The sequence below is a fragment of the Ovis canadensis genome, chromosome 1 (genome assembly GCF_042477335.2).
Source record: "Ovis canadensis isolate MfBH-ARS-UI-01 breed Bighorn chromosome 1, ARS-UI_OviCan_v2, whole genome shotgun sequence".
In the NCBI taxonomy this organism is placed as follows: Eukaryota; Metazoa; Chordata; class Mammalia; order Artiodactyla; family Bovidae; genus Ovis; species Ovis canadensis.
Genome location: NC_091245.1, coordinates 78,046,617 through 78,060,434, shown reverse-complemented (window position 1 = coordinate 78,060,434; position 13,818 = coordinate 78,046,617). Strand labels below are relative to the sequence as shown.

General features: G+C 35.7%; 1 protein-coding gene across 1 annotated transcript in view; it reads right to left on the bottom strand.

Moving 5' to 3' along the window:
• SLC35A3 (solute carrier family 35 member A3) overlaps window positions 1-13,818 on the bottom strand; it is a 40,308-nt gene that overhangs the window by 2,008 nt on the left and 24,482 nt on the right. Inside the window, exons 2-7 of the mRNA XM_069598695.1 lie at window positions 12,747-12,951; window positions 10,483-10,637; window positions 10,287-10,409; window positions 7,811-7,982; window positions 6,754-6,872; window positions 4,970-5,103 (exon numbers count right to left, since the gene is read on the bottom strand). Of these exons, the coding sequence (XP_069454796.1) occupies window positions 4,970-5,103; window positions 6,754-6,872; window positions 7,811-7,982; window positions 10,287-10,409; window positions 10,483-10,637; window positions 12,747-12,951 (908 nt within the window). The remainder of the gene's footprint in view (window positions 1-4,969; window positions 5,104-6,753; window positions 6,873-7,810; window positions 7,983-10,286; window positions 10,410-10,482; window positions 10,638-12,746; window positions 12,952-13,818) is intronic.

Genomic DNA, 13,818 nt, shown 5'->3' with positions numbered 1-13,818 from the left:
CCATCCACTGTGCTATATATACTGTAGTCTCCCAAAATAAGTATATATAAAATGTTATGTTTCATCTTTTTTTAAAACCATTTTTAAAACCTGTAGTTAATTTATAATGTTTTGTTAGTTTTGGGTATACAGCAAAGTTATTCAGTTAGACATGTATGTGTATATAAAGTATTTCATTTTAGTATGCCTTTTACCTATAATACATTGAAGACTAACAGATTTCGATTTTTTTTACAAAATTTGAAAATATACAGGGAAAACTGCACTCTTTTCAAACCAAAGTAAAGTTCAGTTTAAAATCAAAGGTATTAATAAATAAAACTCAGGACTAATTTTGATAGTAGTAGTGTTAGTCGCTCATTCATGTCTGACCATTTGCAACCCCACAGACTGAAGCCCACCAGGCTCCTCTGTCCATGGGATTCTCCAGGCAAGAATACTGGAGTGGACTGCCATTCCCTTCTCCGGAGGATCTTCCCAACTCAGGGATTGAACCCGGGTCTCCTGCATTGCAAGCAGATTCTTTACCATCTGAGCAACAGGGAAGGTCAGTTTTTATAGGATGCTTTAAAAAAGGAAATTAGATTAACTGCAAGAAGACTTGGTTTCTTCTTTATCTATCCATATATATATAATATACCTTACTATAAACTAGAAATGAATAGAAACTGGTACTGGAACTTAAACTGAACATAAACTAGAGTATCAATCAACTTTTAACGTGTATATTCTTTGAAGTGTTGTTACAGGGATATGAATTAGTCTTGTTTTTAAAGTTTTATTAACAGTTATGATTTAAAGGCCCTTCATAATATAGTCCTTGCAGTCTTTTTTGTTGTTGTTGTTGTTTTCTAGTCCTTGCAGTTTTATCTCCCACACTCCACCCAACCCCATCTATAAGTCAGCCACTCCATTTAGGGAAGACAACATGCCTTTTAGGACACTGTCTTTGTAGATGTTATTCTTCTGCCTGCAATGTCCCTCCCAAGAAAACTTATTGATAACAACTTAGGTCTAAAGTCTCTAAGACTAACTCCCCTAAGCAAAGTTACTCTATGGTAATACTTTATCACACTATAGTAAATAATATGATATTTACATTCTGTTCCTCTGTTCAACCATGTGTTCCTCACGCATCATTATATTCCTAAGAACCTGGCATATATAGGGAGCTTAGTCACTACCTGTTATGATACGTCTAGTGTTGACTTGCTGCAGATGGGCAACTTTTCAAAAGCCTTGAATACAGGTATATGTATACAATTAAGAGAACATAATACTTCCTACAATGTATCCTGAAGAAAATTACTACCACAGGAATATTTGGTCAACTACTTAGACTCTGACTGAGCACTTTCTTGGTCAATCATAATGAGCTTTTCCTAGCTTTCCATAAACCTGGAATTGTATAAAATCACATGCTCAGTTGGAAAGTTGTCTGATCCAACTTTCTAGGAATCCATTCTATGATATCTCTAACAGGATCTACTAGAACATCTATTACTATCAGGAAACCCCTGCTTTCCCAATCCAGCTATTTTTAGATGGTTCTGAGAGAAAAAAATTTTAAGGAAGAAGCTACCAGAATTTAATACTTAAAGGATTTGCACCCCCTCTTTCTAATGGATTGTGTATATACTTCCATTGCTGTATTGATCATAGTTATAATTTATTCTCATGTCTGTTTCTCCGATCACTGAGACCTCCTTGAAGATAGAAAATCGTATCTTATTCATGCATTCCTATTTCTCTAGGATCTTCTAGTATACTGACAGACACATAGTGGAAACAATAAATTTTTGATAAAAGAATAAGCAAGTCTAAATACAAGGATGGTAACGCCAACAAGCAAAATAATGAGCACCTAAAAACAGGAAAGAGAATACTGGTGATATGATATCAGTAGAGATGTCCAGCACCCAGGTAAAAATAGGAAATTAGAGTTAAGGTGAAGCTGGGACTTCTTCATAGAGAAGACAGGTTAAGACAGTAGATAAGATGGATAAGAAAGTGAGTGAGAACTGATAGGTTACCAAAGGAACAATCAGAAAGGCAGGTACAGGGGTTATCAAAAAAACTGTTTCAGTAGGTGAAATGGGGACAACAAAGGAAAATATATTATTACATTCAGAATACAGATCTTTGCATTTATTGGATAATGGAAGTTTTCCACAAAAGTAAAAATACATAAAGATGGATGGCTTAGCTATCTATTTTAGGAAAAATAACCTGTCTCCTCCATCTAACTTGGTGTCCTATGCATATTCTCAAAACATTCATTCATTCAATAGTAACAGTACCATTGTCTTTTCTCCTTTTATCTTCATCCCAACATACCCCATATGCTCCCTCAGAAACATGGATTTACACATGTAAGTATGTACCTTACTGAAAAAAACTCCTACTCTTTTGTTCCTCTCCTTCATTTACTTGTTTTATTCCCTGCATGATTCAAAGATTTAAAGTTATCACCTTGGCCTTATATGAGGCTTTATTTTTTTAAGGTATGCCTTTTTAAGTTACCCTTAAAATCTACAAGTACTAAACATTCTCAAATAATATTAAAGCATGTAATTTCCACCATTTAATAGGTAGGGAATTTAATGTTGTATTTAGTCACTAAGTCATGTCTGTCTCTTTTGAGACCCCATGGACTGTAGCCCACCAGGGTGCTCTATCTAAGGGATTTCCCAGGCAAGAATACTGGAGAGAGCTGCCATTTCCTTCTCTATGGGATCTTCCAACCCAGGGACTGAATCCATGTCTCCTACACTGCAGGCAGATTCTTTATTGCTGAGCCACCTGGGAAGCCCTCAGGTAGTTTAGGTAGGGAATAAAGCATCATTAAGATAGAGATGCTAATAGTCTCACTAGTAAGTAATTCATTCCCAAACCAAGCTAAAAACAGTAACAGAAATTCATGTCTCAGAAAAATTACAGATTTCAACACACATGTCTCAGTCCTACTGTTCAAGTTTCTAGAGAAGAACCAAACGACAAATGTTTAACATAGAAATATAACAAGCATATTACATTTTTCTACTACCATATTCCACCCATAATCCTATCTTACTCTCACTAACACAAATGAATTTTACTAACTCTTAAAATTTTAATATCTTAAACATTCATTCAACAATCAGAGTATCTATTATATGCCAAGTTCTTGCCTTGCTTACTTATCAGATGGTGATAAGACTTTGGAAGACAAAAGGAAAGAATGTTTAAAGAGGGGTTGCTCTTTTTCAGAGAGATCTCTTGAAAAAGGGATATTGGAGCTAAGATCTGAAGACATGAGGGAGTATGCCATGTGAATATGTGAAAGTGAAAGTGAAGTCATGCCCGACTCTTTGCGACCCCATGGACAGTGGCCTGCACCAAGCTCCGCCGTCCATGGGATTCTCCAGGCAAGAACACTGGAGTGGGTTGCCATTTCCTTCTCCAGTGAATCTTCCCGACCCAGGGATCGAACCCAGGTCTCCCGCATTGTAGACAGACGCTTTACCGTCTGAATGAAGGTCAAATCAGAGCCCATAGCAAAAAGGTTAAAAGAAAAAAAAAAAAGGTAAACAAGAGGTAAGTAATGTCAGATGAGGACAGAAAGATAGCTAAAAGCCAAACCAAATAGGCCATTGATGGTGACAACTTTTGAGTGACAAGGGAAGCAATCAGAAGGTGCAATCAGAAGGTTCCTGAGTACACTGATTTTGAAAATAATCACTCTGGTTACTGAATGGGGAAAATTCAGAGACACAGGTGAAGAAGCAAGGAGGAAAGTCAGGAGCCTATTTCCTTAATCTAGATGACAAACGAGGGTGACTTGGATCATGGTGATAGCATTAGAGGTTGTGAGAAACAGTCACACTGGCAGTATTAAAAAGGAAGAGTTAACAGGATTTGTCTCTGCATTAGAATGACATGTGAGAGGACAGTAAAGAGAAGGATGACTTTACTTCACTGAGAAAAGAAAAAATTTTCATACATTTTAACTTTCTCTTCTAAAACTATCTATGTCCATATCTATAGACTCTGCCTTCAAAGAAGGATAAACGGTGTTCCTAAGTTAAAAGGCCTAAGCAATTGAAAGAGTGAAGGCATGTACAACAAACTGAGAACCCTGGCAGAGATGGGGAATGAGTTATCTAGTAGGCACGGAAGAGAAAATAGACAAACAGACAACTATATATAAAGGCCTGGAGTTCAAATTTAAATTTGAAGTTATTTGCCTAAAAACAGTATTTAAAGGCATGAGAATAAAGATCACCAAGGAACTGAGAGCAGATATAAGCCCAAAGACGAATGAAGAGAGTATTCCAAAGTTTAGAAAATGAGAAGATGAAGAGGGAGTGAAATTACAGGAAACTAAGGATGGTATCCTGGAATCCATTAGAATATAATCTCATTACCCTGGGATTACAAGTTAACAATTGTAGATCAAACAGCGCTTTCTGTTATACTTTCCTGTTCTCTCTCTGTCGCTCTCTTGGTGTCTGTGACACGACACAGTTCCGGGTCTCCTGCTTCACCCATCATTCTTTCTGCAATTCTCTAGACTATTCTTCTCCCTGAAGAACTTTCTCATGAGCCACCTTTCAAAGATGACTCAAATGATCTTATAAACAAATTATCTTCTTCAAGAATGTCACCTCCTTTCCTGGCTTAAGCTATATTAATTGTTAAAATGACTTTATATGACTTAATCATTTTTTAAAATATGACTTTTAACTTTGGGGGAAAGACCCCTATTCAGATCTACTGGGGAAATTCTGGCCAGCCAAACTGTATAAAAAACTGTCTAGTGTTAGACTTTCTTTCATGCATTTAGTTTGAAACCCTCTTAAAAAGATAGTTAAATGAATCTTACTATATTTCTTTAAAAGCTGTAATAGAACAAAATTTTTCAGATCAGATCATATGAAGGACTCACGTTTCTAAATAAGATCTAAAGAAATAGAAAAGAATACACTACCTGGTTGGTACAAAATCTTGTAGCCAAAAATAAGATATTAGTGTTGATAATATTATGGACAAAGAGGTTGCAAATCCTTTCAAAATGTTATCCGCATACTTAATAACAGCAGCTATTACAAGGCCTCCCAGTGCCTGCAGAAGTTTTAAAAGATTATTTTTAAAAATAGACACATATAAAACTGCTTTTCAAAATACTTTTTTGTCCTATAATCTAATTCCATTAAATAAGTGATTTTTATTAAAATTTCGTAACATATGAGCATCTAGGTTTTGTTTAATAGACTCTCTCTTTCAAAAGGTATCGGATAAAATAACTACCAGCAGAATCTGCAGTTTGTTATAATAGAGTCTGACCATATTATGAATAAAATATCTATCCTTATCCAATTTAGTAATTAAACATCACTTCTTCAGACAAACATGGGAAGATTGAATACTCAGATTAGTGAAACATTTTTATTTTTGATTAAAAATAAAATATAACGATATTTTACTAGCCTTTTAATTGCCTAACTTGGCTTTCTTCCTCGAGTTTCTTCCAATTCTAATCTACCTTTCAAATTGCTGTCAGAGTACTCTTCCTGAAGCACTTTAATCACTCTCTTTAAGAGTGTAGAAAGAACTTTCTGCCAAATCCCTCTCAAACTCCAAATTGTAGCTACTTAAATAATGGTTTTACCATATCTCAGAGTTTTGTTTTCTACCAAACCCTGGAGAAGGGAATGGCAACCCACTCTAGTATTCTTTCCTGGAGAATTCCATGGACAGAGGAGTCTGGTGGGCTACAGTCCATGGAGTCGCAAAGAGTCAGACACAACTAAGTGACTTTCCCTTTATTTCACCAAACTCTACGTATCAACTCCCAAATCTGAGTTACCCACTTTCATTGCACCTCTTCAAATGGTAAAAGCTTTAAGAGAGAAAGTCACAAATGATGCCAGTGAGCTCACTATAACTAGATGTTTGAGTCCTGGTATTTCTTGGCAGTGCTCTCATTCTTCTATTTTCTCCCTCATACCAGCTGTACCAAACCTTTTCAATTCTTCTCAAGTCTGTAGTCGCTTCTTAAGGAAAGAGGGCTTTCCTCCTCAACAGGATAAAAGCCATCAGAAAATCTTTCTCAAATTTTCTCTGAATTTTCACTTAGCCTTATCTCCTTTTCTCTTATCTTAAAAATAGAAGTATCCTTCCTCCTTTCAAAACACAGTTATCCTTTGCTACCTTCTCACCCATCTTCCCTAAGGGACTTTCAGCTTCAAATATCTCTAGAGAAAGGCTTTGTGAAGGCAGAGACTTGTATCTTCATTTTGTTTCCTCCAGAGTACTTAATAAGTATTTTTTGAAGATGAAATTATTCAACCGTTGAATAATTTCAAGTTATAAACTGAGGTTATTTGATAGGGATACTCCAATATGTGACGAATATTAAACTTTTAAACTGTTACAGATTTAAATATCTAGATCTGCTTCTTGAGCCTGAATGAACTGACTTTAGACTTGTGAAATGAATAGAATTGTAGAAAAATTAAAAGTTATATTTTTCCTCAGCTTCAACTCTTTTATTCTTAATCTTGCATTTTCATTATGTTAAGTTTAAATACCATAAAGTTCACATTACAGCATTTAGGTCAGTCCTATTTTAACTTCCCTGAATAAACTAGATATAACGAGAGTACTAACAGGAGAAGCCCTTTTTCCTCCTATCAGTACATCATAGCTATTTTGATTTTCTATGTTAAAATAAAATTTATTAGCATAAATACAAAAATTTAAATGCTTTACCTGAAGAACAACAACTATCCAGGTCAGTCGGTTATATCCCTGAAAAAACCCATTCTTTGACACCAGTTCTCCATCATAAACATATACACCCATTAATCCAAATATACTCCCAAAGAAACCTTAAAAAAAAAAAGTAAAGTCTATGTTATATGTCCTTTGGTTTGTCAGGAGAGATATTTTTCCATTAACATTACAAATAATTTTAAACTTAACTTTTCCATTTTGATACAATTTGATTAAAAGTTTTTTCAGTTGTATAATTATATAAACTTAGAAAAAATATACTTAGCACTATACTATGACTAAGAAAAAGACATGGGAATGTAAAACAGAACATATTACCAGCTTTGGAGCACTGAAAAAATAGAGTGTATACATTACAGGACTGTATGGATATCCCATTCAAATATTTGTAAAATGTGTACTTTTTGTATATTTCATTGTATCTTCCTATTGCTAGATCTATATTTTCATATATTCACATTCATATATGCAGATATAATAACTCAGGTATGTGGTATGGCATTTTTCTTTATTTAGAAATTTTGGATGTATGATAAGTAATATCCAAAAAGTTAGAAAAGACACAGTCAGCCACAGGCAACATCAGAAGGTTGTTACTGAAGTCTCACCGTTATGGAAAAGTCAGCTCAATGAGAGAAGGAAATGTGTGTTGTTCACTGCTGAATCCCTTACTTCTACCACAGAGCTTATGGTAGACTTATGCCTTGTGACTACCGGAACTAAGATTTCCTGGAGCAATCCTAAGCTATGAATAAAGAAATGGTTATACTACAGGAGCCACCTCTTTAGGGGGAATTCTCTGGTAACATACTCAAAGAGTGTAGGGTAACCCAAATTTCTAAATAAAGTCATAACTAATCAAAGTATTCTACGATGAAAAAGGAACCAAAAGGGATGTGAAATGTTCTAAAATTTTATTTGCAGCAACTAGCAGTTTTTATAAAAGGTTTATTTAATTAAAGATACACAGACATATTTAAATATAACAATATAATCACTTTAAAAGTAAGGTTAGAAAACATTTCAAACTTACCAAGTTGAATGTTTCTTATCCACACTGACTGTTTGGTTTCTTTTAAGATTTTCTCAAAGTAAACCCCAGCAAAGCCACTTGAAAAGCATGCTGTGAGAACTGCCATGAGGCCTACGAATTGTGAGCCAGCTGACAGTTCCTTAGAATTAAGCTCTTGAGAATCTGAGGGCCACTGAACAAAAAGAAACAATACAAGTTTAATTCCTATAATATTTTACAAAATACATGTTTAGAGCCCACTCTTAGACCTTAAGGTAAAAGTGCAACCATTTCTATTCCCAGGGATTACAGAGGAAAGCTTTTGAAAAAACCTTACAATCATTTTTTTCCCATAGTGCTATTGCCTTTACAGTCTATAATTTCAAAAATACCCTAAAAAAAGAGCTGCCGTTGCTACAGTTTAGTCACTAAGTTGTGTTCGACTCTTTGCAACCCCATGGACTGCAGCCCACCAGGCTGCTCTGTCCATGGGATTTTCCAGGCAAGAGTACTGGAGTGAGTTGCCATTTCATTCTCCATAAAGAGAGAAGAGAATGAATAAATGCACAGATGCACAAAATAGCCTCTATAAGCAGATCAGTTGTAGAAATTCAGAGTGTGAAGTGTTGGAGCAGCAAAAATAAGTCCAAAGTGGTTGCTGTATTATGGAAGGTCCATATCAAGCTAATCATTCTGAGCTTTATTCTGTAGATCAGTGTTCCTAAAACTTCACTTATTTCTCTATCCTTCTCATTGCTTTTGTCTACCTGAACTATTAGTTACTTGATTTTTTTAAATACCTCACTTTTAAAAATTGAATACCAACTACTTTACCTTAAGCAGGACCTATGAAAATATGGGTTTGATATGCCAATTATATTTCAGTAACACTCATTTAAATAAATAATGATTAGAAATATTTATTGAAAATATACAATACATACCACACTCTAAGGAAAGTGAATGCAGGGAGAGGGAAGGAGGACTTTGGATGGCAGGAAATTGACTTGATTAGATTTATTTTAAGATAGCCCACAGTGGTGAATAAGTGGAGGCTAAATTTTGGGTGATGGTAAAAAACAAAACCAAACCATCAATTAGGAGGCAAAAGATTACTTGAGAAACAAAGAAGTCATGAAATGGGGAAATGTTAGTAGAGACAGACAAGGACAGAATCAGGAAGTATTAGAAAACAGTCACACAGCAAAAGAGACACAGATGTATTGAACGGACTTTTGGACTCTGAGGGAGAGGGAGAGGGTGGGATGATTTGGGAGAATGGCATTGAAACATGTATACTATCACGTAAGAAACGAATCGCCAGTCTATGTTCGATACAGGATACAGGATGCTTGGGGCTGGTACACGGGGATGATCCAGAGAGATGATATGGGGTGGGAGGTGGGAGGGGGGGTTCAGGATTGGGAACTCATGTACACCCGTGGCGGATTCATGTCAATATATGGCAAAACCAACACAGTATTGTAAAGTAAAGTAAAAATTAAAAAAAAAAAAAAGAAAACAGTCACAAAGTCTTAGTGATTAGATGCGTAGGCTGAAGGAAGCCTCTAGGACAACTCTCAGGCTAGGTAAATAATGACTGGAAAAAAATAGAAATAAAGAACAGGTTTGGTGGGGGAAAGGTAAAGTTTAGTTTTGGATACACTTGGTTTATAAGGCCTACTGAAGTGAAAAGTGAACCTGTTAGTCGCTCAGTCGTGTCCAACTCTTTGCGACGCCATGGACTGTAGCCTGTTAGGCTCCTCTGTCCATGGAATTCTCAGGGCAAGAGTATTGGAGTGGGTAGCCAGTCCCTTCTCCAGGGAATCTTCCTGACCCAGGGATCCAACCCAGGTTTCCCGCATTTCAGGTGGATTCTTTATTGTCTGAGCCACCAGGGAAGCCCACAACCAACCAAAGATGTCCAATGGTCTTTCAGATATACAAATCTGAAACTAGAGGTGATAACCAGAGTTGATGACACAGATCAAGAAACTATCAGCATATCTATTAATAAAAACATCCAGAAAGAATGAAATCTCCAAAAATAAGGACATAATTTAAGAGAAACAATAAGCCTATCAACAACCCCAATCTCTAATGTGTATATGAGGGAAGAGGACCCCAGGAAGGAAACCGCTAAGGAATCATTAGAAAGATGTGAAAAGAACCAAGAAGGAGTGTATCAGGGAAGCTGACAGACAATAGGAAGGGAGTGACTGATCTCAAATGATCCGATACTAAGTAAAAATCAGCTTTGTTTTACAAAGTGTCTTATTTCCCTAAATAGACTATTCACTTCTTTGACTCAGATTATTTGATTTTATTTCTTTGTATCATTTATAGTCCCAATGTGGTATCTTCCTCATGGGGAAGCCCTCAAAAACAGATGTGAGAATAAGCATTAATTTGCATCAACAAATAACAACCATACTCTCCAAAATGAGATTTTGAAACTGTGATAAAAATGAAAGTTATACTTATCTTGAATAGTTACCTGTACAAAAGCAACTCCTGTCATCAAAATTACTAGGGAGAGCCACTGGTACACACCTAATTTTTTACTAAGCATTGACACAGAAAATAGTGCAGTTGTAAGAATTTTCAACTGATATGTGACCTGAAAAAGAAAACAGCTAATATTATTGTTTGTCTGTTTCTTAGAAGGACTACTAGAAATGTATTTTAGATACCTGATAAGTAGCTGCATCGAGATTTGACAGTGCCACATAGAGTAAATTATTCTGAAGAGTATATATCCCTGATGGAATAGCAAGTTTAAGCGTTTCCATAGGTTTATTTAGAATTTCATCATGTAGTATTCGATTCAGTGCTCTTAGACTACATTCTAGGAAAAAACACGAAATGGACAAAATCAGTAATTAAGTAACTCTGAATCCATTCCATATTCTCTCTCAAATCCTTGTTTTTTTCACCTGTAAAAAATGGAAATTCAGCTACCTATTAAGATACTTTGATGTCTACAGACATACCTCAGAGAGATTGCAGGTTCGGTTCTAGACCACAGCCATAAAGTGAGTACCACAATAAAGTAAGTCACAGAACTTTTTTGGTTTCTCAGTACAAATAAAAGTTATGTGCACACTGTATGATAGTCTGTTAACTGTGCAATGGGATTATGTCTAAGAAAATCTACATACTTAATTAAATACTTTATTGCTAAAAAGTGCTCATTAATATTTGATAATGCTGGGTTGCCACAAATCTTCAATTTGTAAAAAACACAATATCTGGAAAATATAAGGTATATCTATACCTTTAATGATGCTAATATTTCAAATGTTAAATCTTAGAAGATAGTGTATTAAGAAGTGCCTTATCTTTATAATAATATATATCTTTCATTGGGAAATAAATCAAATTGATATGCACACATATATATTTATGATAATAAAAATCTCACAGTATTGTCAACCAAGTATTCTTACTTTATCATAGCAACATTATAATACCTTGTATTTTATAGTATATTCTATCATCAGTCACTCATGCCAATTAATAATTATGAAGACTTTAATCATAAAATGGTATCGGTTACGAAGCGGGTTTGGCTCAAACAGCAGAAAACTCAACCAACACTGGCTCAAACCCACAGGGATTTGTCTCACATTATCATGAGTCCAGGTCCAAAGCTGCTACAGCAGCTCAGTAATGACATCAGTGACCTAAGTTTTCTCTCTCTCTATATATAAGGTTTTTAATTTCATGCTTTTCATTTATTGTCTATGTGATTTTTGCAACAGGTTACCAAATGACTGAGCACCTCTGGTTCTTCCTTTTGGCAACCAAAAAAAAGAGGAGAGAACAGTGGCCTAGCAGGCATCTTCTTCCCTCTCACTGATCAGGACTGTGTGTTGCCTAACTAGCCCATGCTGCAAGGGAGCTGGAAAATCAACCCTTTTCTTTTATATTCTCCACTTTAGAAATAAGAAAGGAGGAAAGGAGTTAACAGTGGACTCTGAGCTAGCCAAACCACAGTGTCAATCACAAAAAAAGTCCAAAGAACTTTAAGAGATACATAATCTCCCAAAGAAAGGAGAAAGTCTAAGGAACCCTACCACTCTACCAACAATGACACTTTATAGATGACTGTCTCTCTCAACACAAAATCTGAAAACTTTGATTATGAAAACTGTTTTAAAATGAAAATAACTTTTAAAAATGCTGCTAGATATTCATCCTTTCCTGACTCTAAGATAGTCAAAAAATTATGTAAGTAATTAAAAATTACCAATATTTTTTCTTAGTTTTGGCAGAAAAAAATCTAAAATATTAGCTCATTCTTAAAATTAAATTTTTAAATAATTAATGTTATCACATTTTTCTTATTAGCAGTCTGAGGGTATAAAATTGAGTGTTGTGGCTTTAATTTGATTTTTCTCATTGCTAGAGAGGTAGAGCATCTTTTTAAACATTTATTATTTTCTGAATACAAATACAATCTCTTTTTGTTTCTCCCAGATCAATACACTCCAGCTACAATGGCCAACATGACAGTTTCAAAAGTATACAAAATTTACAAACAACCCAATTCAAAAATGGGCAACAGACTTAAGCAGACATTTCTCTGCTGCTGCTGCTGCTAAGTCACTTCAGTCGTGTCCGATTCTGTGTGACCCCATAGACGGCAGCCCACAAGGCTCCTCTAATTCCATGGGATTCTCCTGGAGTGGGTTGCCATTTCCTACTCCAGGGGATCTTCCCAACCCAAGGATAGGACCGGAGTGTTTTGTGGGTCCTGCATTGCAGGTGGATTCTTTATTGCTGAGCCAACAGGGAAGTCTTATACACATATGTATGTGTGTATGTGTATATGTATATATACACATATATATATATAGGTTATTCATATATAGATGAATAACTCCAAAACAATTAAATAAACTTCAGTGACAAAAAAAAAAAAAAAAACACACAAAAAACCCTAGATACCTACTGCTATCTTTGTAGACTAATAAAATGCAGGCCATTATCTTCAAAAGTTCAGCAACAACCACGGCTGTAGATGATAGATAACGAGGCCCCTCTTCTTTTAATGTCCTAGAATAACGCATCGTTAGAACCAAACTGGTAGTCTGAAAGACCAAAATTCCTAAAGAAAGGTATTTTAGGTTGGCTGACATTGTTTTATCTTCATTTGCCTGAAAAACAAAATATACAGGGCAAATAAAGTTAGAAAACATAGAAATTAGAAACATTAAAAAATAGTAAGAGATGTCTCATTCCAAAGAAGATAAAGTGCATTCCACCCTATTTTTCCTGCTAGTTACAACTATAAATCTTGGACCAAAGACAAAGCAATTATAAGAAGACTCTGAAAAGGTGAAAAAATAAGACAAACTGGCTAGAGATTGCAGATCTTGAGTGATGTAGCAGCGAATTCCCTGAGATTTTTGCCAATCATGTATCTCACCCTGGGTGCTATAGCAGTTCACAAACTGGAACCACCAGCAGATATAGGTCAATAACAAAAAAGCCGTAAGAAAAAACCCACCGTCTCCAACCAAGGACTGGGAAGACAGCAGTCCTACAGGATGCGACCTTCCTGAGTGCTGTGTAATCTGTGGGCCCAGCCTTGCTGACCATCCCTAACTTGCCCAAATGACCACAGAGTTGGTGGCCCTCCCAGCCCTCACCAGACACTGTAGCCAAACAGATCATGGGGGCAGCCACTCCTGCCCTATACAAGGTGAATGTCATTGAAGACGCAGCGCCATCCCTCCCTCTCCAGTGGCTGTCTATTTAAGTAGGAACTGAGGTCTCATAACGCTCTAAATGCCCAGGATACAATCCAAAATGAGTGTACTCATCACACTAAAAGACAAAAAAATCTCAACTAGGATAAATAAGAACAATCAACAGGCAACAACACATAGTACAGGTGTTGGAGTTATCAGTCAAGAATTTTCAAGAGGTCACTACAAAAAATGCACCACCAACAAGCAATTATAAACATTCTTGAAATAATTTTATATCTACATCATTGAAAAAAGTTCTCATGTACACTT